The following is a 27466-nucleotide window of genomic DNA, read 5'->3' on the forward strand; positions in this document are numbered from 1 at the left end:
TGCCTTCTGCAGTACTAGGTATGTTCTTCTTAATTGATTGGTAGAATGTAATTATGACCAAATTCCATGCAGAAAATGCATATATTGCAGCTAAACTTAATCGAATTTTCGTAACCTTATCAGCTGGTAGTTTCTGCTTTATTTTGTGTAGAAAGAACTTCCACATATTTTAGCTTCTGTAATAATCACAGTTATATATAAAAGACATGAAATTATCCGAAAATATAGCGAAATTAATTTAAAAAAATGGAATCTTACTTTGTCGTCTAACCTCTTATTATATATAGTCTTTCTTCGAAAGTCAGGTATATACAATTATTTTAGTAAGAATAAGTAATCCTACAAAACGTTATTTTTAAAAGCAAATTTGTATATATTTTTCAATATTTACATTTTACGATCATATTATTAACATCTTACTACATTATACAGATTATCATTATGAAACACGAAAATGGATTGTAAACGCACAGCATAAGCAAGAATCGGAATTATTACAAATCGACATATTCTATACTTTAATTCTTGTAAAAATTTAATTTAACTTTTAATTACGTCAATATTTACGATATTATTAAATTTCAACTTTGTAACAATATAAAATATTTCCATGTAATTTTATTACTTCCTATATTTTATATTTGAACAATTGTTATTCAACAAAAATCACCAATATCGTTAAAATAAGTATAAAAATTAAAAACTATTGTAAAAATAAGCTGTAAAAAAAGGAACTGTCTAAAATCTTTTATTTCATTATTATGAACAATTCTCATGCCTTTACATTGGAGTAAATTTCCATTCTTATGTCTTAATCTTTATATTCTTACTAATATACATATATGTAGTAGATAGACATACGATAAGAAAACAAAATTATAATTTCTAATTGTTAAACGCGTCACTGTTTATCTTCACCTTTATTAGCGAAGACATAAAAATATAAATACGTTTTTAATTATTAATATATTTTACATTAGATAGAAAATCATGAACTATATGTTTGTATATACGGATTAAAATAAAATAATTTCTACTAAAATAGTTAGGTTGTGAAACGATGCTTAGCATACATATAAATCTGTATGAATTTACGGATACGTCAACCTTGAAGGTTTTTCCTATCGTACAGCACTGGTTCCTATCGGAAAGTGGGATGCGATTGGTTGTGTGAACCCCAGACTGGAATGAGACAGTGGAATGGGATGTCTGGCAATCGAATAAAAGGGGAGGGAGGAGTAATTTCGCGCGTTGAACGGATACCGAATAATTTCGAAGAGATTCGCGAGTCACAGCGTCGTCTCGAGTAATCGGGCAGAGATCATTAAGTAGGCGAATCCGTCCATCAAAGCCCGGCGAGATGTCCGTCATGGGAAAGGTAAGCATATTAACATTTTAATGTATTCAATCCGACATTGTTATATAGAACTCTTGCTTTTATTATCAATCCTTTTATTTGCGATGAGATCATGTCTTTAAGCAGCGAACAAAAATCCGTACGGAATCTGCGTTGTTAGAATTTAATTTTTCCTCTATTATTTGAATCATTAACAATTTTTCACCGCAAGAAAGAAATGTTCTTGATTTGACTCTGTTTTTACTCGGCCGGTCTCAGGTGAACCAATATAGACCTTCATCAACGTGCCGCTTTGAAATCAGTAAACATCGCAAAATGTATCGGAATATACATTATTTTAATTTAATTCTTTTTCTCACTTTTAGCCAATACTCTACTCCTATTGGCGGAGTTCTTGTTCGTGGAGAGTACGAATTGGTAACTAAAAAAGCATTTTTTTTTTTCTTAAGATAAATAAATCTTTCGTATTTATACAAACAGTCACATGTACTTTTTAACAGCACTGAACTTAAAAGAAATCCCCTATGACATAAAACCAGTTAGCTTGATAAAAAGTGGTGGAGAACAACATTCTAATGAATTCCGTGAGATCAATCCAATGGAGCAGGTGCCTGCACTTCATATTGACAATCACACGTTAATAGAATCTGTAAGTATTATCTGTAAGTTTATTTGTTATTACATCATGTATACCTTAACGATGTTGATACTCTGAAGCAAAAAACAACATGATTCGAATTGTTCTCTACATCATGTGCTGTTACAAGTATATAAACATTCATATGTATTTCTTTGTTATCCAATGACAATGTACTAAGTATGGAAAATTTTGTATTCTAGTTAAATATTTTGCAATACCTAGAAGAAACCAGACCACATCGACCTTTGATGCCTGCAGATCCAGTAAAACGAGCAAGAGTCAGAGAAATTTGCGAGGTTATTGCTAGTGGTATACAGCCCTTGCAAAATTTAGTCGTGTTGATTTATGTTGGAGAAGAACGCAAGAAGGAATGGGCACAACACTGGATTACTAGAGGTTTAACAGGTATGTTAAGGAATAGGAAAAAAAGTATGAGTTTAGCTATACATTGGCATAGATGTGACCAAGATTATTATGTTTCAGCTGTAGAAAAATTATTGTCATCCAGTGCAGGGAAGTACTGCGTAGGTGATGAAATCACGTTAGCAGACTGTTGCTTAATACCACAGATATTTAATGCAAGGAGGTTTCTGGTTGACCTACGACCTTTCCCAACGATTTTAAGGGTAGATCGTCATTTAGAGAATCACCCAGCCTTTACCGCTGCTCATCCAAACAATCAGCCTGATTGCCCACCAGAGGCAACCAAGTAGCAAGCAAGGCAGACCACCCTCTTCCTCTTCTAATTTATTAGAAATAGGAAGAGAGTGGTCCAATATGTTGTAGTTCTGTAGTGGCAAAAGGTGATGCAATTTGATTTTTAAAAAAGACATTAGCATATAATTATGTTAAAATGATAATAATATACGCCCTAGTGTTGTATATTAATTAATTTTTAATATGTTGTAAATTAGTGAATTGAAATTTGCGAATACAACTTTTTTTTGATCGTTTTCTAGGATTAAATTCTTTTGTTTAGTAGAAGTATACACCTTTTATCACTTGTGAACTACCTTTAGGTACCGAAATGGTAAACAGTGTAACGTAGAGTATCGAATTCTATGATGATTTTCAGTTGTTTGTAAAACCGAATTCCGTAATATGATATCTGTTTCGGGTGAAAGAACGCACTGTACCATTTCTGTACTTAATCAGAGGATAAGAATGTTGGCCTGTTTTTATTTTTGTTATATTTTTTCATTGGTTTCTATATACACAGAATCAAAATTAACAAAATTTGTTTTCGTACAGTATTTACAATTACTTTGTAAAACGTACTGACCTATTATAAATAGGTTCTGTTGTCTGAAATCAAAAGTTTACTTTTTATACATTTACAATAATGTAATTTTTCAGTTACTTTTAGCTTACTTAGATTAAGGAGAAGTGTTGCTATTAAATAATATTAAATATAACTTGAAATTCTTTACCGAGTATAAAGTAGCAGATTTAACATCGCAGGTACACATACTCACATACATACACATTGAATAAACAAAGAAATAAAGAGGAAACGTGTAATAAGGGAATGCAATCTGCTCAAACTCCGTAATAATATCGAGGAATGAAAAGTACAAATCAAATTACTTTTTCTAAAGCTTTACCTTGAGTATGTTTCATTTTGCACCGTACTATGTCAGCCCATAAGTGAACATTTTCAAATAGTAGATATGAGGTAATTTCGATTTTACATATTTTCTTAATGTTAAAAAATAGGAAGGTGTGCTCGATTTTAATATGTCGCACAAGCTCGTCAAGTGTGTATTATTATTAAGATAGAATCATTCTTTTCAGCGTTCCATGACAAAGAAATTACATTTTAAAATCATTCAAAAATGATTTTTTACTCAACTTTATCAAATTGATAGAAAACAATAATTAAATAGAAATTTTGTAGGATATTTTTACGTTTCAATATTGAGCACACTTTGGAAATTTACGCTATATTTTATTGTGAAGATTAATCTTTATATAGAGATACATTTTTTATTGTATCACCTATATTGTATAACTTTCATATATTTCGTAGTTTTATACACAAATGATACGTTTACTGTACAACAAAGGTAACACGAACAAAAGTCAAGACGAAACAGAATCGCGTGGTAAACTTTATCAATAACTTCGGCATTGTTCCTTATTGCCGGGTTCCTTCTTGCCATTACTTTCTACGGAAGTAAAAACTATCCTTGATTTATAAAGAAATCGTACGATGGCAAACAGTTGGTAATTCGCAGTGTTTAAGAGAGTACCGTATTATGTAAGAACAGGAGGGGGTTGGGGGAACGTTTGTTTGCATGCTTCTGTCATGCAACGGTCTATCACGTACATAGAGATAGTTTATAATTTATATTCTAACGTAAAGGAGAAGAAAGACGCAACATACACTTCGTATTTAGATATGTGCATTATGCAAACGTGTGATTAGATAATAACATATGTATATAACTTTTATACAACAAAAATTGGAATGTTACATGCGGAAAACAGTTTCAGCCATATCTTCGAGATGGCTGTTCGTACCGTGTCGACGAATATATCGCATGTCATATATTACAAAGTTTATAGAGCACGCATAAGGAAAGGATGCAAACAAGTGGTGCCCTTCGAGCGTAATCGCACAAAAGAGATTTTTATTTGTTCGTCGATCTCTCTGTTATCGAGGCATGTATCATGAAACACTTCGATCAATGCGACGTAAGATGCTAGTGGACATTAACAAAGTGTCGCGATAGCGAGGAAGAGAGCCTAACTTTTCTTTGTAACTCTCGTGATATTTGTTACTTTTGTAATAATAAAATATCGGAGCAAGAGAAATGGATAATTTTTATGAAAAATGTTTGGAGAGAAAGAGAAAAAAAATACCATCAAGCTACATTTGGCTCGAGGTAACGTAGGAGGAAAATTCGCGAAGTTAGTGTACAAATATTATTGCATCCAACGATGATCTTTTTCGTGTTCGATGCGGTAGAAATGAATTCTCCATTTCTCTGGGGACTGGTACTTTTTCTTTTTAATTCGGGAGACCGATAACTATACTTTTAGCGCTTTTTCACTATTAGCTTGTTCGCGAACATGTGAGAGCCCGAAGCAGGAAAGTACGTAATAATAATGATTATTATAATAATAATTAGAATACTAACGGTAATAACGAATCAGTGAACATTTGTTTTACAAACAACTTAACAGGAAAAAAGGGGAAGTACGCAACATAGTATCACTGTATAGTCGGACAAACTAAGGGCAATAATGGTTGAACCAGATTAGGAGTTCATTTTACTGATGGTCCTAAGTAGAGTTTAGTTAGGTAGAACAGCGTACACATTTGTAAAAGGATGCGTGAAGAAACTTTGTAGGAGCAAATGCGTGTATGTATTATAATAACGGATGCAAACGATACTTAATGAAAACTTAAGCAAGGAAAGAATCACCGGTATGATACGCATAGATATTTTGTAAGTGAAAATGAATTATGTACGTTCACTGCTTATCAGGAATAATAAATTCTGTGTCATAGTGTATGTATATTAATTTGTAGATGCGAAGCTAAAAAACGAAAAAAAAACGCTGTCAACAAACTATAAATACATTTGTGAATGTGCACTTATCATTCGAATAAAAAATACGTTTTGACTGTAGCCAGTATGGTTGATGTTTATTAACGCAATGAAATCACCGCGCTCTAAAACAGAAACAAAGAGAGAAAAGAAAAAGGAGATGAATATAAACAAAACGAAGGAAACAAAAAAAAAAAAAAAGAATAGGATGCACAACTTACCCGGCAACAGAATTTGCATAATCACGATCGAATCGTCCCAATTATTTATTCCAAACGTAATCGGTAGACGGAAATTTAAAACTGAAACAGAGTTTAGCAAAATAACTGAGCAACAGCTAGAAGCGTGAAACTAAAAGGAAAAACGTCGATCCGCTTCACAAAGGTTTCATCGATATCGCTTTGTTCTCCTTATTTTTTATTCTTTTTTTTTTTTTTTTTTCGAATAACACAAGCGCTCTCGTATCTCCTCTGTCTGAACTGGATTGATTTTCTTTCGTTTTCAATATCTTTATTACAAATCAATGGTGTAAAAAAATACATTCCCTTATCTATACTGACTAGTTAGAACAGCACGGGGTTTTCTGTTTTGTACGGCGAATTTTGTACGCTGACGAAATGCAAGGGTAACCGATCTGGTCGGTTCCTTTAGTGCCATATATATTCCGAATGATATGCTATTCCGAACGTGAGATACGTTTAACAAGAACAACAGCAACAACAAAGTTCGCGATAGAACCGACACACATAGCTAGAACGAGTACAATAGAACGACGATAACATTAATTATTAATCCGAGTTTAACGGTATGTCTGCGCTTCTTCGTCGTTCGATATATATGCTTCGGAAATATTGTACCTACGGAATTACTCGCACGTTCCTCCGGTTTAACGCGCGGTTCTCCGTGACGAAAGGCGGGAGTAAACCAGAGGCAAGACATGCACGTGAACTTGACATCGCATATACAAACGCATTTTGTTTTTCCTGTTTCTCCCGTTCGTGTATGTACATATAAAAGAACTTACAGACTAGTCGCGTAAAATTGTAAATTGTACATTATCGTATTTACAGGTACGCATGCTACCACTTAATCAAGTGCGTGTTTTCATCTCTCGTGAGCTTTCTATCAAAATTTGGAAGGCTTCGTCGTAAGTCATAAAGTGGAGCGAGACCGTGTCCGGTCAGACGGGAGAATAAAGTACGAACGTGTCGCGATCAATCGATTGGGAACCTTCCTAATTTCGACAAAATTACAATTGCACTGAATTCATTTGGACTCCGTTATCGGAAACGAAACGGTAAATAGATAAAGAGAGAAAGAGGAAAAGAAAAGACGTTCCATCGACGAGGAACGTTTCTTTTTTTTTTTTTTTCTTCCTTTACGGTGGAAACTTCTGCGATATATACTCGGAGAAACAGTCTTTGGTGAATGAAAGAGATAGAAAAAAAAAAAACGACAAGAGAATGCGTATGACGATCATACAGCGACACTGAATGGACAGATGGATGGATCGATGGAGTAGATGGATGGAACGTGTGTGGCCAGGTCATGAAATGAAGAACAACAGAATGCATTTAATGAGCGATTGTTTATTATGCTCTTATGGTCACTTGTCATACAGGTAACGATGCTTTCTCATGAGTGAAAATAGTTAATATATTATGTTTAATATTTATAATTATTTAACATTGAATGGAATAACTCTGATGATGAAAGAATAACAATTTATGGATGCAAATAAATGTGATTAGAGTGTAAAGTAATTATTTAGAGTAAATTCAAATGCTGTGAACTAATTATATATACATATATAAAATATATATATATGTATATATAGTATAATATATACTTCATCAATAACAATCATAGTGTGGTGCCCAAGAGGTCACGTAAACTTTTAATAACAAGCAAAAATTATCAAATAAAAACGTAATCATTTTCGCGTCGTCGATCAAAAAAACAAAGACCTATTTTTGTCTTCTTTCTCGTGTTCAGGCTTACAAGCCGTGTGATGCATGCTCGCTTGTCGTCGCGTTTATCGATCCGCACATCTCGGATTCATTTTGATTTTTCCCGATCGTTGACTGGTCGTTTGAATTTTGCCTCGAATAATCACGCTAATCGTCGGATTAAAATCGTTTCTTTGGAAATCGTAAGGGATATTAACAAGAATATTGGAGAATATTAAAAAAAGAACGTCGAGTGGATTCTCGTCGCGTCGATAGGGAAAACACGAAAAACACTCCTCTCTATCGACTCGAGTGGGGAACAGCTCGACGATTAATCGGCGCAACTTTCGCCTGCTCGTTTAGTTTTCGAATTAGCCCGTTCGTATCGGTCTAACGAAATCGAAATGGGTATAGCTTCTGGTTCGGCAAGGTCGAAAAAGCGGAGCGTTTTTGAAACGTTCAAATCCGAGGTGAGAATCGAAGTTAAAGAATCGTTTCCTCTCGCGAAAATACAATTGAACGTAACATTATAGAAAAAAGTAACGCAGCTTTTTGTGCTCGATACAATATAACAATCGTTTGTTCTGAAGGGAGTCGTAAAACACAAGGGACAAGTGTCTCGTCGTATGCTTAGTTTGCTGTCCTTCTTTTCCGAACTATCGTATGCAGAGCTACACGCGACATTTCCCTATTATTTTCTTTGTTTTCGTTTTCTTCTATACTTTCGTCTCTTTTTCTTGGAAAAAAGACCGTGACAGAACAATGTTACAAATGGATCGTTTATTTGTACGATCCATTTCACGGACAATCGATGCGCATCGACACACGTATCCAAACACGTGCATATCCCTTTTCTAATATATCGCTTAGATGATTCTCAATAATTAACAGCCCTATTATAGTTTCTCTTATCTTCTTCTTCTTTCATTTTTTTTTTTCTTATCCGTTCAGAGAGTTTTACTCGCCAATCGGTATGTATATAAATGTATACATATATATATATATATATATAATCTTTCATCTCAAGAGAACACGCTATACCCTTTAATAATAATAATAATAATAATAATAATAATAATAATAATAGAGATTCTCTCTTTTTCTTGTGATAGTTAGATTTAACTATAGTTTCTCGCGAACTTTTCAAGCTGAATCGCAGTACCCTTTTTCTATCAGGCGAGTTCTCGTAATATATACATATACATATATACATACAGATATATATTAAAAAATACAATTTCGATCGCTGCTCTTTTTATGCACCGTTTCCTCTTTTTAATATATATCCTGACGAAATGAACAAACAAGAAAAAAAAAAAAACGGAACAAAAACGTATGATCGACCGTGCAATACGTGCGTCAATTAAATCGGCCGGTCAAAGCGCGCCACGTATCGAATTGAAACGGATCTTTCTTTCCTTCCTTTTGATTATCATCGATCGATCGAATGCCAATTTAGCCGTATTTTCTTCTTTTCTTTTTCCCCCTCCCCCCCCATCTATCTCGTTTGTTTCTCGGTGATCGCGATGCATGAAACGCACGAGGCACACGGTCGTCGTGTTCTTACTATTACTTTATAGCCAAAGGAATGTAAGGTACAATACTTGTGATCGTGTTCCATCAGTGACGAACGAATCTCTACTATGGTACCTCTTTCGCAGCCAGCTGCTCTTGAAATTCAAAATGTTCGTGGAAGATAATGCTATTTATTTCATCTAATGTAACCGGCATCGTAATTCGGATGCAATCCTTTGAAAGCACAACGCGCGGCACTGCGTTTCGCGTGAAACCCTCTATTATATATTTTCATATTTTTTTTTTTTTTTTTCGTTTTGTTTAAATCTTTCTTTTGCGTGTATAGGCATGCAACATTTCGCGTTATACAAGTGTACAATGTTCCTCTGTACGTGTATGCATATATGTATACGGGTATGCGTGTCTCTCTGCGTGTATGTAATGTATGTATGTATGTATATGTGTGCGTGTGTGTATAATGACAACAAGTCGTTAATGAACATAAATGTGCACACATGCACCATCGCGGTGCACAACTTTTTTTTTTTCTTCGCGACTTAGCGATTATTAATCTACTTATATTCAACAAGGTACTTAATAGTTTTTTTTTTTTTCTTCACCTTAATCATCATTATAATCCCCGAGCTGCTATGTGCTACTTCTACCTCAACAATAACGATTCTCATCCAAGTTCTTCGTTATTATACTTCATTATTTCTTCTTCTTTTTTTTTTTTTTAATCTTTTTCTTTACATATGCTTACCCAAAATAATATACCGTGTATTAACAGTCTAACTCTAAGTCTCACCTCCAATAAAATAACATTACATACACTTTTGTACAATCCTTTTAATTACACGTTAACGAATCTTCTAGTCGTTTAAATGTGCTCTCTTATTAAGTTGCCCACTGTTCGCTCTTTTTCTCTTTATCATTTATTTAGTTATTTATATCTGTTTTCTTCTACTCTTTCTTTAAATAGTTTATCTGTCGAATAAATTCTTCCTCGGTTCTATTCGCTCTGCGTCTAGATATTCTGAATCATATTTTTTTTTCTTTTTTTTCTCTTTTTCTCAGACATTCGGCCATCCGCGATGAGAAGATTCTTCTTCTTCTTCTTTTTTTTCTTTTTTTTTTTTTTGTAGAGATTTAGTTATCGGTATGCATTGCTATTTTGAATACACTAACGAGGCTCGTCTCATTCTGTTCTTTTCTTTTTCTATGTACGCGGAGAGAAAGCTTCACTTTTCTTTTGTTCCTTTCTTTTTCTTCTTTTCCCTTTTTTGCATCGCTTCGTAAGTGGCGTATTTTTCAATTGTACGACGATATCGGAGATCTGCGAATTTAGCATCTGCTCGATTTACGCAGAAGAAGACACAGTGCGGGCTCGTGAATGATCGAAATTTGTATTACGTGTCGATGGGCGCGATATTTAATACTTTATCGGTAAATACTATGCACTAGAATCGACTAACGTCGGGATATTTTATCTTTTCTTTGAACTTGTCCAATTATAATTCTCGTCTCGCTATATTCGATTATCGTCCATCTTTTATTTTTTAGACAAAAATAAAAGCCTCTTTTCGTTTAATTCCACGCGTATCCCTATAATAGATAGATCTCTCTCTTTCTCTATATATATCTTTTTCTTTTTTATATATAAAATATTTACAGCCACTTTGTTATTTTCTTTTTATCCGCTTTGTATTGTTTTCTTTTTTTTTTTTTTTTGTGTTGTGTACTCTTTCCTTATTCTGCTCGTTTAAGGGCATTGCAATGCAGGTGTATCGTGAAATTTTAAGTTCGGCGAATTGAAACAAGAAGAAAAGAAAAAAAGAAGAGAGAGAGAGAGGAAGAAAAAAAAAACAAAAAGCGAAGCTTCGACGAAAACGAGAAAAGAAAGGAAAAAGAAAAATATCCAGTGAACCAATCGATGCTGCAAATGTTGTTCAAATGTTGTGCAATACACAGAGCAGTTAAAAATTTCACGTACAACAGCGTTTAAAGTGGGAACATCTGGCGAAGAACAAGTCAAGACAATTCGTTTATGTTATCAATTGTTGATAAAGCTCGTTAATCTTTGTCCTCTCTACCTATAAATAATTAATTTTGCTATATTGTCGATCAATGCAATGCAATCGATTATTATTATTATTATTACTTCTTCATCCTCGACGTTTCATTTTTTTACCGTTTCTTCGACATCTATCATCGTATCTCTTACTGTATATTAATACTTCTTAATGTAACGTTACACTTTACATTTACGTTCTTTATATTTCCCTCGACTATTGTTAATTTGCTCTATCGTTTATACCTTTGATTATAGCGAACGATTGCGAAAAGTGGCAGTAAAAGAACCTTCCGAGAATATAACATTCTTAAAGGGTGCAAATGCAACGTTTCTTTACAAACAATGGCTCGAAAGAAAAGCGGTTTGTGCTACGAAAATATCTTCTACATAGGATTTTTTCGTCCGATAATCCTTCACTTTTGTTCTACGCGTTTCAACGCCGAACGTATCGAATCTAACATCAAGCGCAGACCGGCAATAGGAGAAAAGAAAGTCAGCTTTCTCTCTGATTTGACAACAACAACAAGAACAATTTCCAAACGAAACGCATTGCTCCTGTTCAAGAAACTGTTGCATTTTTTACAAAATTTCTAATTCCTCGTAGAATATGCATGAATATATTATTTTATAAAATAAGAAGTTCGAACTTAGAGTTTTCAATCAATACGTATAGATCGACACAATATATACGTGTATATATTGTATAGATATATATATAGATATATATATAAGCTCTATCTCGTCATCGTGATAATCAACATTAAAATCCCTCGACAGCTGTAAAACGATTCTTTGTACACTGCAGAAACTAAATAAGCATATACAGGTGTGTTTCATAATACTTTGTAACGATTTAATATATGCGTAATGAGAAATAAACGTATTCCGACTTTATTCAAAACAGCCTGCATAGTCGCAGAATATACACATCTTTAACAACACGTTCTACCGTCAAAACGTCAACAAGTGTGGCTGATGGGATATCAATATGGCACTAAAGTGATTGGGTGGAGTGTGTAAATGTCGTGCGAAAGAATTTTTTCATTTTTGTTTTCTCTGCTATCGAATATGTAGCGATCCCTCGTTCGATCTTTCGTTCCTTCCTTCTTTCCCTTTCGTTCGTATCGGAATATTAATTTACATATGTAGCTAATGATAAATCATCGTTACTCTCTTCCTCTAATTCCCCCCCTTTTTTTAATTTGTCTTTCCCCCTCCCCCCTCCGCTATTTATTTCCGTTCTATACAGGTAAATGGAGTCTGTGCGAGTGGAGTGATGGATGATGGAACATGAATTACGATGTAGCCTAGCACACACAGCCAAGTAACGTGACACGCAAGCCACACCATCGTGGCGACGTGTGTCAAATTCAATTATAGTTACTGTAACAATAGTTCATATTAGAATTGAGGCGAATCAATGCAATTCCTACAGTTTCCCTGATTACTACACTACGTCTCCACGTGCGAGAGTATAATTATACATTTTTTATCCATTTCTGTAAATATCTTTTTTTTTTTGTCCTTTTATCGATTAGTCCTTTTATTGATTAAAACGTTGAACCTGTAATGACGATTTTTACAAGAGATTTAAGACACTACCTACACATCTATACTTAGTAATCGTGTACAACTATCCACGGAGCTCAACAACCATTCTCTGGCACCGTGGTTCACCATGTTTATTATCGTTAATTTTTTTTTTTTTTCTTTTTCATTACCTAGAGAATGATCGGATGAAATATATCTCAAACTGTACAAAACAAAGCGTCATATGAAATAAGATTCTTCTAAATGTGTGGCGACTGCCGGCTTAATTACTCTAACGATGTCCTCTCGTTAAACAACTCGTAGGTAACATAGACTGGCCAACCAATACTGTTCTTTTTTTTTTTTTCCTTTTTGCCACATTGCATGGAGGTATTTTCGTATCGTTATTTCAAGCAACAATCGTCCAACACGCGAACAATAAAATTCAACGCAATAATATGCAACCGTATAAAGGTGAACCCTATAAAGGTATCTGTAAACGTGAAACAATCCAGAAGAAACGTATACGAACGATCGTTCTTCCCCGTTGGACGTTTATCTCTATGGAATTTTCTGCATCGACCGTTAATAGTTACGATTCAATGTATTTTAATTTCTTTCCCTATTACGTTATACGTCTTCTAAACCGATGAACACATGCGAACCGTAGCCCCGTAACATTTACGATATTTATAAAATACTAATATTGTACAGAGAGATGTATATAAACCGCTAAAGGAAATACTAATAGTAAACTGGCTGATCACTATAACTTGTAATATGTTTATCGCTTCGTTTCTTACCGATGGTGCAAGGAGAGTGAGTTAGTTCTTTTTTTTTTTTCTTTCTTATCAAACGTTCCAAGCGATAACATTGGAAAATGGATATTGCGACATGCGATGCTCATAAAATTGAACATTTAACATCAACATCATCTTTTTATCACGTAGAATAAAACTGATACGTCTTCTCGTTTCTCCTTGCTGATGAATCGTTATTCGCCATCGAGTTATTTTTCCCTGCACAAATAAATTCTATGAATTTACACACTACATACATCAACGTATCGTGGCAATTTTCACGTACTGGCAGCTGATAAACACCTATCTCCCTCTCACCCAATTATTTTCCCTTCTTTTCTCTCTTTCACTCATTTCAACCTCATCACAGCTATCCTTATACATAATGTGTTCTACTAAGGAATGTGTTTACTGAGAAAAACCGTAACCTAATCTAATTATCCCGTGCTACCTACAAGTTGTTTGTCATAGAGATTTACTTGAAAGAGATTTACTTACACGTTCTTATTCGTTCTTATTTTTCCTTCCGTTTCTTTTCGTTAATGTGCATATTACAAGTTTCACATACGTACGGACTCTGTTCGAATCGAAAAATGATAATTGCTGTTTGATTTCGATTACAGGAAATGACATAAGGAACCTTTATAAGGATTATTCTCCTATGTAACCGATAATATTAGAAACATTGTAATTTTGGTAATGGAATATTCAAATGATCAAGCATGTTTTCGTTTTTTTTTTTTTTTCAACGTGACAACCAGAATACAATCATTCGTCGCATGTTTTGTTGCTTATATATGCTACACATAAAAAAAAGAAAAAAAAAAAAGAGTTACAGAAGAAATATTCTATGTGAGAAAAGTCTATTTCACTTCACTGTAATAATATCGATGTTACTTGTAACAAGCACAAAATATGTCAACATTCTTGTGACGAAAATCGAATGAAAAATTTGTTTCCTTCATCTACTTATACAAGTTCACTGCAATACTAGATTTAGATACATTAGTACAAATAATCATATGAGAGTCATAAATGAGAAAAGTACGAATCGATGTGTGTAAATGAAAATGGTATAAAATCTGTTTCCCTTTGAAAATCTTGGCCTGTCCAAATCAATTGGAACACACCTGCCTACCGGCAGTCAGAAAAAGTGTGAATTATAAAATAGAGATAGAGAGAAAGTGACGATAGGATAAAATTAAGAAACCGCCAATGATAGATCTAATGTGATGATACGTATAATTAGCGAAGAAAAAGTACTGCATATACGGATGCAATAGAGAAATATTATGCTGCCATTAATATTAATAGCGCAATGGCTATATTAAAATAAAGTGATTTATAAATTAAGTTAATGGTACACGTGACGTTCGTAACATGTTCTATTAAAGTTTTTTTTTTTTTTCAAATAGATCTATCTACAGCAATCTAACAATAGTTTGCATCTTTATCGTATCTGTGACTTCTTTCTCAATGTATTTGGGCAACACAGTGAAGTTTAATCAATAGTTCACATACAATTTATGAATAAACATAAAATCATGTTTTACGTACGCGGACGCAAATATTTTGTCAACAATGTTTATAATATCATTTCATTACTTATATTATATCTTTTATATATTATATTTATATATGTATATATATATAGAATATATATGTGTATACATATATACATATACATATACACATATATGTCATTTATATTTTAGATAATATGAATTCTCTTTTATTTAATAATCTAATTCGAACTTTTCATGTATATATAGATGCATCTTTTATATACATATATATATTATATATATAATATAATATATAATATATATATTTACTCTTTTTCTCTCTGTGTGTAATATATTATTACTCGTGTTATGCGATATTTATGAATATACAAGTTATTTTTAAAGAGTGGTGAGCCAGCGTCTCCAGCTATGAATTGTACTCATGTACACTTATATATTTCATTTGACGCTACAGCTAACGTTTTCAGATACTTTAACTAAACCCATTATTGATTACTGCCTATCCCTTATATCACCCTTTCCTAATACCTACCCCCCCCCCCAAAAAACAATGATTTGAAACGTCTGTTATTAGTAGATGCTGTATCCTCTTTCTTATCTAGCAATGAAATATAAGCTGTTTGCTCTTTTGTTTATAATATTGATAATTATTATCAACATAAACGAAGTTTCTAGCTAAAATCCATTCCCTATCTAAAGATTTGATTCAGTGTCAAGGTGCAGTTGTTAAAAATCTGTCAAAGATTTGGTTGCCTTAAATAGAATTCCACATAAAGCAGTATCATACAGAACCCAAGGATGTATGACATGACTGCTGACCATGACAGACACTTTTTACATAGAACTGTACGTATGTATGTATGTATGTATATATGTATGTATGTAGAAACCTTAATTTGCTGTATTTTCATCAGAATACATTAATCATTGCATAGAAAAGAATTGAAAGCACTAGCGAATGGAATATTTTGCTCAAAAAATATTTCACGATTAAACTATTGAAAACAGATGTATATAAATATAAATATCTCTACATGACAAAAATAATTATATTCATGCTGCTATAATATAAAGGAATGACAAAAACAAATTTCTATGTCACAGCTTTTGCTTTGCAAAGTGTCATGAAATGTATCTCATTAACTCAAATTGTATTCAACTGATATACCTTGAAACTAAAAATAATTAGACAAAAGTTTTAATGTACAACGCATGTTAACCATACCAAAATGTTACTTGAGAGGATCTTTTTGATTCAGTGATGAATCGAGTAATTCTTATCTTAGCACGCTAATATAATGAATCCTCTGTTCCTAAGGTATGAGTAAGGAAGAATGAGACTTGATGTTTATATACTTCTGGGTACATTAATCTAAATACTATAAGATATAATTTGATGAAGATTTTGAGAAATAAAGACTTTGGGATTCAGAATAAAACTTGGCAATAAAGTATTATGTTATTCATTTAACTGGACCAGCCAGCATTGTAAATATATAAATATATGTTTATACATAGAATAGCTCTCCCTTTGTATGTATATTTATCCTCCAGCCAAGTTATTTCTGCTTTACATATGTAAGATCTTTGGTTTTGCCAAGGTATTACTCTGTACTCAAGAAATCTTGCTCATATAGCATGTTAATCGTTCAATGGCCTAATCATTTCATAGCTCAAGGAACAGTTCAATACAATAATTTGCAACATCATTTTATGGAAGTGAATATAATTTGATCTGCACGATACACATTAAAATACTAAATCCTCAGATCGAAGTCATTCAATTTGTGAGTTCTGTATGACCTTCTAACTAAAAATATCTTTCATATTAGTACTAAGATTATGCTCCTATACAAAAAAAAAAAAAAAAAAAGAAAAAATAGATTTATTTTTATGAAACGAAACAATTACCCATGTAACATTGTCGTCTTGACCTTCCAAGAACAACTATGGCCAAATTGTGCCATTTCGTTTCTAATGTAATCATAATTTCATCATGCCTTCTTTCAATATCCTATACCATACAACTAGATATATTATGTAACTCTGATGTGGTACGTGTATTATTTGTGATAAAGTCCCGTAACGTGGTGTATCACAGAACAATTGTAGTAGTTATCATTTAACATATAATATTTATATATCATAATAATCTTAAAAGATAGATAAATGTTGACGAATCATGATGGATGCATGAACAGTGATGTGAGAATGCAAGCGCTATAGTGATGTAGCGATAGATGACAACGGGTGGTAGGTGGTAGTGGACGAGTGTTTCAAGAAGGGAAGAGAGAGCTACCGCAGCATCACCTCAAGATGTGAAAAGATGAATAACGGAGCTCAATAATGGGGATGAACAAAAGTGCTGTACTTGAAATCAATGGATCATATTGGCGAGGGCATTCTGACGTGCTCGTTTTGCTTCCTCTTCACTGATCCTCTGCTCAATTAAATATTGAGCAGTGCCGATTGCATTAGGATAACCCGTGATAGTCACTATGCGGTTCCTGGTACCAGGAGCGAACATGCCCTTCTTAGAGATTTGTATGTTGGCGCCACTTAGGTGCTGAATCTCAATGAGGGCACGACCACCGGGTCCCAGAATAGCTCCCACTATAACCTCTGCAATTTCTATGTCTACTTTCTTGGTCTCCTTGTTGTTGGCGTCTACCTGTGTAGGACTCTTACTTACAAGTGATAACTGGTTAGTGCCAAGGCCAAACGAATTGTTGTTTAGATGAATAGCACTGGCAGCTGTGTTGTTTTGTCTGAATGGATCAAAAGGCTCGTATCTGTCAAGTGTATTACGTGGTGTGGGAGACGTAGATCCAAGAGCAGGAACTGTTCCAATTGGCCCAAATACGCCGCCATTGTTATTCGAACCATTTGCTGTTGTAGTGCTATCCATAGGATTTCCAAGGTAACCCATACTAGAAGGCATTCCGATTCCCATTCCGAGAAGATTATATTTAGCAAGTGTAGCGATAGCAGACAAAATTTCGCTAGCAGCAGGTTCCGAAAAACCTGCCGTTCGTAAATTTAGTTTTATATGTTCCAACAATTGCGTTGTCACTGGTGCTGTACCTGCTGTAATTGCAGCTCCTAAATTCAAGTTCAAGCTTAATCCAGCACCATTCAAGAGACTCACTGTGAACAAACGTAAGTCACAATTTAGTCAACTATCATACCTTAATCCTGGAACTATATTACACGTTTTTTATGTTACTAGAAATCTTACCTGTATTGATGCCAGCCGTAGAAGTATACGTGGGAGTGCTTGTAGGTGCTTGAGCATAAGGACTGCCTGTGGGATTGTAATTAGCTACAGGACCACTAACATCGGCATAACTAACATTTGGACATGTTCCACTATGTGGATCATCTGCCACTTTTGCTAATATCATCATTAATGCATTACGGTTATTCTCTTTCTCTCCAATTACCGTTATACATCTTTCTTGCAAAGACACGTCTTTTGCCTTCTGACTTATTTGAACGTACGAGCCACACTCTTCTTTTATTTGTTTAATGTAATTTCCAGCTTTACCTATTATCATGCCTGCAGTGCTGTTAGGTACCAAAATTTTTACCTAAAATATTATATTAAACATTACATGTAAATAAAAAAATGTTAGCTTTCCTTATTGCAATCAATAGATATATGACAAGAACACTTTTGGTTGTGCATTTCTAATTAATACAAAAGCAGTTAATAAGTAGGTCACTATTAACAAAAGCAAATTCAATGACACAATATCTGTTTAATATCTGATAAATGTACATGTATAAATATTCTGGTATACTAAACATACATAAAAAGCATATACGTGTGTAAACAAAGCTTTTTACCTGTTTGTCCCTCTCTGCAGTAGTTTTCCCTGATTCAAAGTCAACGGTTGTCTTTAATGTGAGATCTGGTTTCTCACGAATTTTATCCATAATAAAGTCCATAACTGCCATTATAGCTTCTAAACTACCCGTAATTAAACACACTCTTTCTGTTGTTCCTGTACATCGCATAAAATTGTATGCAAAGACTGTCATACCACCTTGTACTAACAAATACAGCATAAGGGAATATTTTCAGTCTACCTGGGTAGAAATCATGGGATTTAGACATTTTGACCCTGGCTCCTGTATCTTTTTGTAATTGGGCAATTGTATCCCCTCCTTTTCCAATGATTGCTCCAGCAGCCACGCCGGGGACCAATACTTTGAGGTGATATGTTCCATCTCCCCCTATATAAAAAAAAAAAAAAAGAAATTATTACATTAATCGAACGACAGATGGTATGAAGACACATAAATTATAAATTAGTACATAACAGAGTACAAAAGGTGAAAAGTTACAATTTTTAAAACATTGAATTCAGTAAGAAATGATATTTATTACACTAGCATAATCAGTTAGAGAAAAATACAAATTTAACACAATCTTTACAAAACATATACACATTAAAAGCACTTCAAATTTTTTTACGGAAATCACAGTAATTTCTAATTCATTAAAATCGAACGAAAGTGAAACATCAATATTGAACTTGAAAGCTAAAGGTAGCTCTTGTGCAACTTTGGAATGTTTTTCACCAAACTAACACGTTAAACTGTGATTGGCGTTCAAACTTGTGACTTTTGATTGGTTCCTAAATCGTTGGAACGCGAAATCATGCGTACTCACGGGCACGCGAGCGCAGGGAGACCAATATCAACGAGCACGCAGCACGAGTCACGAAAAAGTGTCGGGTAATCGGTGGACGAAGGATGGGGAAGTGCAATGCGGAAAGACACAAAGTTTTGATGCGTTGAAGGCAAACAGCTGTTTGACAGATGGAAGCCCTGTGCGCTCACTCGGTTCGCATCGACCTTGACCCGCAACCTCGGCAGCGGAACGGTGTGCCTGACAACTCACCGATACGCCACATCCTAGTAACTGCCACTCAACGGGTAGCAGGCGCGTTCCTTAGTACGCCGCTTTCGCGACAACGGCGGCACTGCACTACGAGAATATGCCAGAGAAAAGGTACACAATATGCGTACGGATGGAACAAGGTGTAGGTCACTTCCAGCGAGTCTTGCCGCGAACTTAGCGGTTGCACGTCCGATGAAACGGGCGCGACAGGGACGAAGTTGCAGAGTCACGGACCGTGATCGACAGCCACCGCAGCAGCGATTCTCCATTAACGACGTTCACAGGCACAACCGCCCACGCAGGAACAATGACGACGATGACGGCCACGATGACAGCAGAGACAGCCACAACGACAACGTCGACGACGACAAAAACGATAAGGAAGACGAACAGGAAAATAAGGACAATGTTGACGATTACGGTGATAGGGGGAAGGGTGGAGGGGAGAGGCGACAACGAAGACGAAAACGACAATGACAATGGTGACGTTGACGATAATAAAATGACCGTCAACGCGTAAAAACACCGTTACAGGTGTTGCGTGAGTTAGCGCTTACGATACGAGACAAGGAATTAGAGAAGAAATAGGGAAAATAGGGGAGATGAGAGACGGAAAAAGAGAAGGAGACGTGGCACGAGAGGATGCGCGAACCGCTGTGCGGTGCACCGTGTTCGCGTTCTCGCCTCCGTGTACACGTTCGCCAGGCTTCGAAGTGGGAAACGAAAGGGAACGGTCGTAGCGAGCGATCGCTATGTCAACAGCAGCACCAGCGACAAGATTGTCAAAGCCGTGCGAGAGAGTAAAGAGCATCGCAGGCAAGAGAGAGAACAGTGAAAAAAAGAGAGAGCGAGAGAAAGAGAGAGAAGGAGAGAGAAAATCATTGTGAGTGTACTTTATCGTATGTATAGGAAGATTGGTGAAGGTGCGTAGGGAAGCTTAGACCGCGACAGTCGATAAAAATGATTGACAACGCGCAATTAAAATACCTGATCCGTAATGAGACCTCTTCGTCGCGCCATTTTCCGCGTCACAATCAAGCGGCCGCTTCCTGGAGTCTGCAATCTCCGGGGAGGGACACGTCTCCATTCCTGAGTCGGCAGCCATCTTGTCTTTTCGGTCGGGCACGCCAAGAGAAACGAGGAGAGAGAGGTAGAGTAAGAGAGAGATGTACTTTGACACAGAGACGATAGTCGCGACCGGTGGCAAGTGTCGTTCAAAGCAAGCGAAGGGAGACGCACCACACACGGACCGGACGAACGAATGAACGTACGCACGACCACGATAGGTTTAAGCGGAAGGGAGATGACGGACATATAGACACACGTATAGACGAACGAACAAACGACGAAAGCCCTCGCGGGGTACCGCGTCTCACTGGCGACTGCTCGCGGCTGCCTTGCCAACCAGCTGGTTGATACTCGATGGTGTGTGCCTCGGCCCTCTCGTTCCTCTCTCGCTCACTCTGTCTCCCTCGCTCTTGTACCACTTCGGATCACCAGTTAGACTCTCTTCTTCTAACTAGCCCTCGCGGGCTCCGTTCTGCAGGGACGTACTGTTCAACGTACACCAGGGGCGTCTTATTTCGGGCCCTTATGCATTCATGCATATACTCTTCCATCTTTTAACCAAAAATTCCATCGTTACGACAAACACGCATTTACACGCTCGTCTCTCACTTTATACTTCTTATTAATTTCAAAGTGTAGTCTCGTTGATTTAACTTCGCTTCTTCTGTTGATAATAACAATGTAACATTATATTACATAATTTATTGTATTTTTTCCCAACCTGTATAAACTCATCTGACCGATTTAACATTTCGTCACAAGCGTGTTAATGGTTTCTAATACGTATCACGACCGATCTACCGTGAATCAGAGTTAGCTGAACGAATCGCTATCGATTGATTTTACTGCTAACCATCATACAGTTACAGTTGCGACTTACCGTGGCATGTTGCATTTATCGTATGTATCTATAAGTAATGCGAGGATGTCGTAAACGGTACTAATTTGAATTTCATGTATTTAATCCGCTATTTTAAAAGATATTGTTCCTATTAAGAGAAAACCGTCTATATCATAAAAATATTTTTCCTGTCAAGGACGTTAATCTTGTTGGTGCGCACTGCAGTATGACATCATAGTTCATGTGCAAGTGAATAAGATGCATTTGATTTCCTAGCGATGATTTCAAAACTACGATCATAGTCGCTTATCACGATCATGCATGATGTTTAGATCAATTTTTATCAACGAATATAGATGCTATTATGGTATCGCATGTTGATTCGATTTATTATTCAAATATGGATTAATTATTGAGAATATTTATGAATTTTGATGATGAATTGAAGTCGATGTATATCGTCGCATACCTTTGGAACAAACTTTCTGTTTGTCGAAACAGTCATTGGCTTTAAGATATGGAAATAATGGGATCCGTTACATCTAGTCAGTTGAAAGGGAAACAGCCATTTTTCTTTGAAAGTGAAATCATAGGATATATCACGTATACGTGTACGTAATGTACATGCATCTGTTCGTTAATAATATTCTTATCCGTTAATATGGTTAAAGTCTGAAGAAAGAGGTACTTTTCAGAGTCTTATCTAAGAAAACAACGAAGATAGTGTGCCCTATGGGTTTGTAATGAATTACATGTTCAAAAATATAATTCATGTTATTTTAAATTTCGCAGTAGAGATTTAAGTAAATAATTTACGAAAATAATCGATTAAAAAATATCACTGTTGTTGTTATTATTCTACATTAATAATTTAAAAAAAATCACGATATTTTATCGACATATATTAAAACGGAAGAGACTGACAATGTTATTACATTATCAATATGCATGATCAAAATAACATCCATTATACCATAATAGATTTTTTGCAATGGGCAGAAACAATGCAGTCATCGTTGGAACTCGTGGGTATTGTTTTCTAATACCGATTGCGCGCACATGTGACTGAAACGGCATTGCTGGCACACTGTAAATCGTATCTAAAACGATTCCCCTTAAAAAATTGCTTTCCAAAAATACATATTCCCTTTTTTCTTTTCAACTAAAACGATTCATTATCAAGAGAGGCAAAGTTCAAAGTTGCAGCGATATCAGACGATACGTAAATACGTAGATAAAAATTTATTTCGCATTACAAACTAATCGTATAAATCCATGAGTGAACAATGCTATATACACAGAGGCTTTCAGTCATAGTCGCGTGTCGCAATGCTGTTACTAGTTGTGAATCAGCTCATCGTTGAAACGACAAGAGCGACAATTCGTGAATCGCGGGATTATTCTTCCTTTGAAAATGTTGTTCTTAAGCCACGAGGTGGCTCCTGGCTACTATTTAAACCTTCACCTGATAATCAAAACTACGTTTGGACACACGCGCACACGATTGCATTTCAAGATCTTTATATCATCTGTTATATCATCAGAAATGAAATGAAATGAAATTTGTCTGTCTCTCGTGATACTCCTGTTCGGCTTCTTCTATTTGCTTTAACTAAAGGCGCGAACACGTTGGTTGTTGTGTTCGCGTGTATGACTCTCACAACTGTCCCTCCGATCCAATTATGTAGGTGCATGTAACATATATGTTGTCATGAATTTTTCGAGCGATGGGACTAGTAGCACTAGTAGCGTTACTCAATATATAATCACTGTACGACCTCGCTCGATTGCACTTCTCTCTCATACGACACACCGTATGTTTCGCTACTAAATCATTCTAAACTTCTACGTGAAATACACATTACAATAGTTACATTGTTATATCCATAATTGCATTACCAAGCGCGAAGCTAATTGTGTATTTATTTTGGTTGCATTATTCATTACGTCAATTACAAAAACTGATTAAAGAATTTCAATAATAATTTTTCTACCCCAAAATCGAAAAGTTTGATCCTTTAAAACTGATCGCGTTAAGTAACACTCATGGAATTTTTTTCCCTTATTACGTCACATATCCAGCGTTCGGATGAGGTAGCATCTCTAAATAAACATATGTATAACTATTGCTATAACCGGTTTATCGTGTTATGTGATTTTCGATTGTGACGCTTAAGTAAGTCTTAGGAGCGTTACTTAACTGTTAAAGGAATAAGTTCCTTTAATGTATTGTCCTTGTTCCACAGCAACTCGAGTGAATGAGCTAGATCCCTGCACTCTTTTAGACTTTAGGTTAGCAGGCTGTCCATCTATACTTAAGCGTGCGCGCACATTGTGCTGCACGCGCGATGCATACATTTAAATGCTTATCCAAGGTTATTGCTTACTGACACATCGTCACCGCTGTTAATACATTACTTATAAAATAGCTACTTCTGCATCCTATAAAGTTTTTCATCTCTAATAACTACCAGATTAGATTTCCACATATTCTGAAATTCTCGATTATATTTAGATTATTACAATTTTTACAAAATATTCAACAAAATAAGTAATCCTTGATTAACATATTCCCTAAATATGAGTTGTAGAAATAATCCAACAAATATATGTATTAGTTCTTGTGCATCGAATATTATGCAAGCGGAACAGTACGATTCCTTGCTACGTTGACCTCATTTCTCGGTTGACCTTAATATCATACAAGGTACTTGAAGTCGATCTATAGAATACCTTCGTTCTATCAAGTTTTTTGGAAGTTGTAATATATATATATATATAAGTATAGTGTACTTACGAGTCATATCATTTTTTTTTATATCAAAAATGATAATTCGTATTCGTAAATATGTTTTTATTTTGACTACAATTACAAATTCAATTATTTTATATTCTACCGCTTAAAAGTGAATGGTTTAGACTATATGCTTATAGCGCAGTCAAGTGTGTAATTTATTATAAGAAGTATTAAAACATTTAACAATATCAGCTAAGATGTTTGTTTATTTCTATTTGTGACTTTTTATTAATTTTATTACTAAAATTTTTTAATGTTTTCCACAACACACATGGACACTAGTTTGATTAATGTAGTCCAAGATGATGCAGTTCAAGAAAAATATAACCTTGTTCTGAGTTTCAGATAACGGATCTATTATCTTTGGATGATTATTTAATTATATAACTTGATTGGATATCTTAATAATTATATGTCTTGCGATAAAAATGCTGAAGTATTTTGCGAGTTTGTGCTGCTATTGTGTGCATGTACTTCGTAATGGATGACAGTGTTGCTGAAATACAAGTGAAGGTTTATTTTTTTGCAAAAGCAAGAGAGTTAACGGGAAAAAAAGAATGTTACATTACTGTTCCTCAAAAATTATCATACGTTGACTTATTAGATAAAATAATAAGCCAATTTAAATTAGAAAGCATTCGTGATACATCAATCTTAGCAGTGAATGAAGAATTTGTTGCTTCAGATACAACACTAGTACTTTCAGAAAAAGACGTAGTTGCTGTTATTCCACCACTTAGTGGAGGTTTGTCTTGTTTCTAATATGAATATTTTAATCAGCTAATACGTCATTATGAATTAATAATAAAATGTCTTACAATATGAATGCGGTATTTTTAGGTTAAAATGAGTACTGCAAAAGATATCGTCAAATTGCAACAAGAAGAGTTAAATGTTGGACACATAATTGATTTAGTAACAGCTCCTAATTGTGGGGCTGTATCAAGTTTTGTTGGCATTACTCGTGACAATTTTGATAATAAGAAGGTATTTATCCATTGAAATTGTAATTACAAATGTAAAGATATGTTTACTCATATACTTATGACTTCAAGGTTTTAAGATTGGAGTATGAAGCATACGAACCAATGGCTTTAAAAGAAATGAAAAACGTATGTTCAAAAATTCGTTCTCAATGGAATGTTTATCATATTGCTATATATCATCGCCTAGGGGAGGTACCAGTATCCAAAGCAAGCGTAGTAATTGCTATTTCTTCTCCTCATAGGGAAGAATCATTAAAAGCTATTGAATATGCTATTAATTCATTGAAAGCGTCAGTTCCAATTTGGAAGAAAGAGGTATATGATACTCAAGAAGTTCAATGGAAAGAAAATAAGGAGTGTACCTGGTCAAATAGTAAATAATATTTTTATACGATACCTTAATTTTATAGAAAGACAGAGAATTGTAATAAATAGAAATCATTGAGTACAATTACATAATTTTACGAAATTTTAAATGTATCTATTCAGTTATATAAAATCAATATATATTATATTTATGTAATATATTGTAGAATGGTAAAAAATTTGAAAAAGATTTAATAGTAAATATATGTGAATATTAACAAATCGTTAATCATAGTTTTATGATTTTACAACCATTAACCCATTTTGTGACTATGTTTTTTGTGTAGTTCATGATATGATTGATGTAGAAGAATCAGAAAATATTACAGTAAATGACACAGTAGAAACTGTAATAGAATATGACGATGAAGAAGTAGAAAAAGAAGAAGATGATGTAATAATTGATCCAAATCTTGTTCAGATTCGTGCTACCCCGGCTGAACTGAATCACAGAATATTGTCTTTCATTGAAAGAAAACGTCAACAAGTAAACATTGTTAATGTGCAAGAATTTTGTTGCCAAAGGTTAGTTAATAAGACATTCACGAAAAAACACGTAATACTAAACGATTTACGATAATTGTAATTTAATGATATTATGATATTTTATGATATTATATTATAGGGATCAAAATGATGAGAATGATAATTCATGCGCGAGAGTAGATGCCATTCTTATTAGGAGAAAAGATTCTAAAAGTCATGTTAAAGGTAGGTCAAGGTAGTAATCCTCCATAAATGATGAAATATTTAAACATAAATTTTTGTAGTACATAGAGTACTCAATGCTTGGGGACCTCAAACAGTCGATCAACATGCTTTACATAAAGCTACGATGTCGGGATCGACCCAAACAAATAATAATTATTCGTCCGTATTGGATGAAAGAATCTCAACCACCGAAAAAATTCTTGGAATAAATCGACCTGTTCCCAAAGATGTATATGAAAGACTGAAAAATATCGAAGATCGAATATTATACTTAGAAGGCATATCTCCTGAATACAAGGATCTTTGGGTAAAAGTTTAATGAAATATTATTAAATTCGATTTAACGTTCAGTGTTATTGATTCTCCAACATTAATTATTGTTTGCAGAAAGCAGAAGATATGAACAACCTCAAAGGAACATTTAAACCAGTCCGGAAAAGGGTAAGTGATATCTTTTAAGTCATATAATTTAATTTCCAAAAACTACTCATTATAAAATAAAACGTTTCAGACATATTCTATGGCAGAACTTGATTCTAAACTGCACGAATTAGAAGACAAATATGCCAAAAGAACGAAATGATCTCTCATAAAAAATTGTTGAAGACTGACCACTTATTTATACATAGCTAAATTTTTCAAAATAAATAATATATCATAAGCATAGGAAATTTGTAGTAATTTCATTTTCATTGTTATGATATAGCAAATGACCAATATTAATCAATATTATAGATCATTAAATTTACGCCATTACATTATATACCAAAATTCTATGTCCAATCCTTAAGTACAGGCAGGTCGAAAGGCGGGGCTACACTTTTCGATCAGGTGGAAACT

At 34.5% G+C, this 27466-nt stretch overlaps 3 protein-coding genes across 9 annotated transcripts; 2 read left to right on the forward strand and 1 right to left on the reverse strand.

Moving 5' to 3' along the window:
- On the reverse strand, positions 1–21235 carry LOC126921742 (RNA-binding protein Pasilla). Of its 6 annotated transcripts, XR_007712532.1 has the most exons (8): positions 20845–21235; positions 19041–19187; positions 18798–18955; positions 18187–18538; positions 17641–18095; positions 5776–5856; positions 259–5679; positions 1–176 (listed from the first exon to the last, which is right to left on the reverse strand). XR_007712532.1 is itself a non-coding variant. In XM_050733570.1 (6 exons), exons 1-6 carry the CDS (start codon positions 20960–20962, stop codon positions 17562–17564), a joined length of 1239 nt encoding a protein of 412 aa, XP_050589527.1. In that variant the 5' UTR covers positions 20963–21234; the 3' UTR covers positions 17430–17561. The 6 variants fall into 6 exon arrangements, 4 of the variants coding, with proteins under 4 accessions (XP_050589524.1, XP_050589525.1, XP_050589526.1 ...); XR_007712531.1 differs by having other exon boundaries at positions 259–5856; XM_050733570.1 differs by lacking the exons at positions 1–176; positions 259–5679; positions 5776–5856 and adding an exon at positions 17430–17570 and having other exon boundaries at positions 20845–21234.
- On the forward strand, positions 1230–5758 carry LOC126921772 (probable maleylacetoacetate isomerase 2). Its single transcript, XM_050733628.1, has 5 exons — positions 1230–1378; positions 1723–1774; positions 1858–2006; positions 2198–2402; positions 2481–5758. Exons 1-5 carry the CDS (start codon positions 1361–1363, stop codon positions 2708–2710), a joined length of 654 nt encoding a protein of 217 aa, XP_050589585.1. The 5' UTR covers positions 1230–1360; the 3' UTR covers positions 2711–5758.
- On the forward strand, positions 20600–27297 carry LOC126921756 (molybdopterin synthase catalytic subunit). Of its 2 annotated transcripts, none has more exons than XM_050733608.1 (9): positions 20600–20740; positions 24909–25308; positions 25404–25550; positions 25619–25922; positions 26203–26440; positions 26541–26626; positions 26686–26933; positions 27014–27067; positions 27138–27297. In XM_050733608.1, the coding sequence occupies exons 3-9, from the start codon at positions 25410–25412 to the stop codon at positions 27207–27209; spliced, it is 1143 nt and encodes a 380-aa protein (XP_050589565.1). In that variant the 5' UTR covers positions 20600–20740; positions 24909–25308; positions 25404–25409; the 3' UTR covers positions 27210–27297. The 2 variants fall into 2 exon arrangements, with proteins under 2 accessions (XP_050589565.1, XP_050589566.1); XM_050733609.1 differs by lacking the exon at positions 20600–20740 and adding an exon at positions 22569–24473.
- The last annotated feature ends 169 nt before the right edge of the window (positions 27298–27466 follow it).

Source organism: Bombus affinis, chromosome 11 (genome assembly GCF_024516045.1).
Source record: "Bombus affinis isolate iyBomAffi1 chromosome 11, iyBomAffi1.2, whole genome shotgun sequence".
Lineage (NCBI taxonomy): Eukaryota > Metazoa > Arthropoda > Insecta > Hymenoptera > Apidae > Bombus > Bombus affinis.

Coding starts and splice junctions, on each gene's coding strand:
- LOC126921772 (XM_050733628.1), top strand. Junction 1,775..1,857: donor TTCGTGGAGAGTACGAATTG/GTAACTAAAAAA, acceptor ACTTTTTAACAG/CACTGAACTTAAAAGAAATC. Junction 2,007..2,197: donor ATCACACGTTAATAGAATCT/GTAAGTATTATC, acceptor TTTGTATTCTAG/TTAAATATTTTGCAATACCT.
- LOC126921756 (XM_050733608.1), top strand. CDS start 25,410: ATGAGTACTGCAAAAGATATCGTCAAATTGCAACAAGAAGAGTTAAAT. Junction 25,551..25,618: donor ACAATTTTGATAATAAGAAG/GTATTTATCCAT, acceptor TATGACTTCAAG/GTTTTAAGATTGGAGTATGA. Junction 26,441..26,540: donor CAAGAATTTTGTTGCCAAAG/GTTAGTTAATAA, acceptor ATTATATTATAG/GGATCAAAATGATGAGAATG.
- LOC126921742 (XM_050733567.1), bottom strand. CDS start 20,962: ATGGCTGCCGACTCAGGAATGGAGACGTGTCCCTCCCCGGAGATTGCA. Junction 19,188..20,844: donor GAGGTCTCATTACGGATCAG/GTATTTTAATTG, acceptor TTTTTTATATAG/GGGGAGATGGAACATATCAC. Junction 18,956..19,040: donor ATCCCATGATTTCTACCCAG/GTAGACTGAAAA, acceptor TGCGATGTACAG/GAACAACAGAAAGAGTGTGT.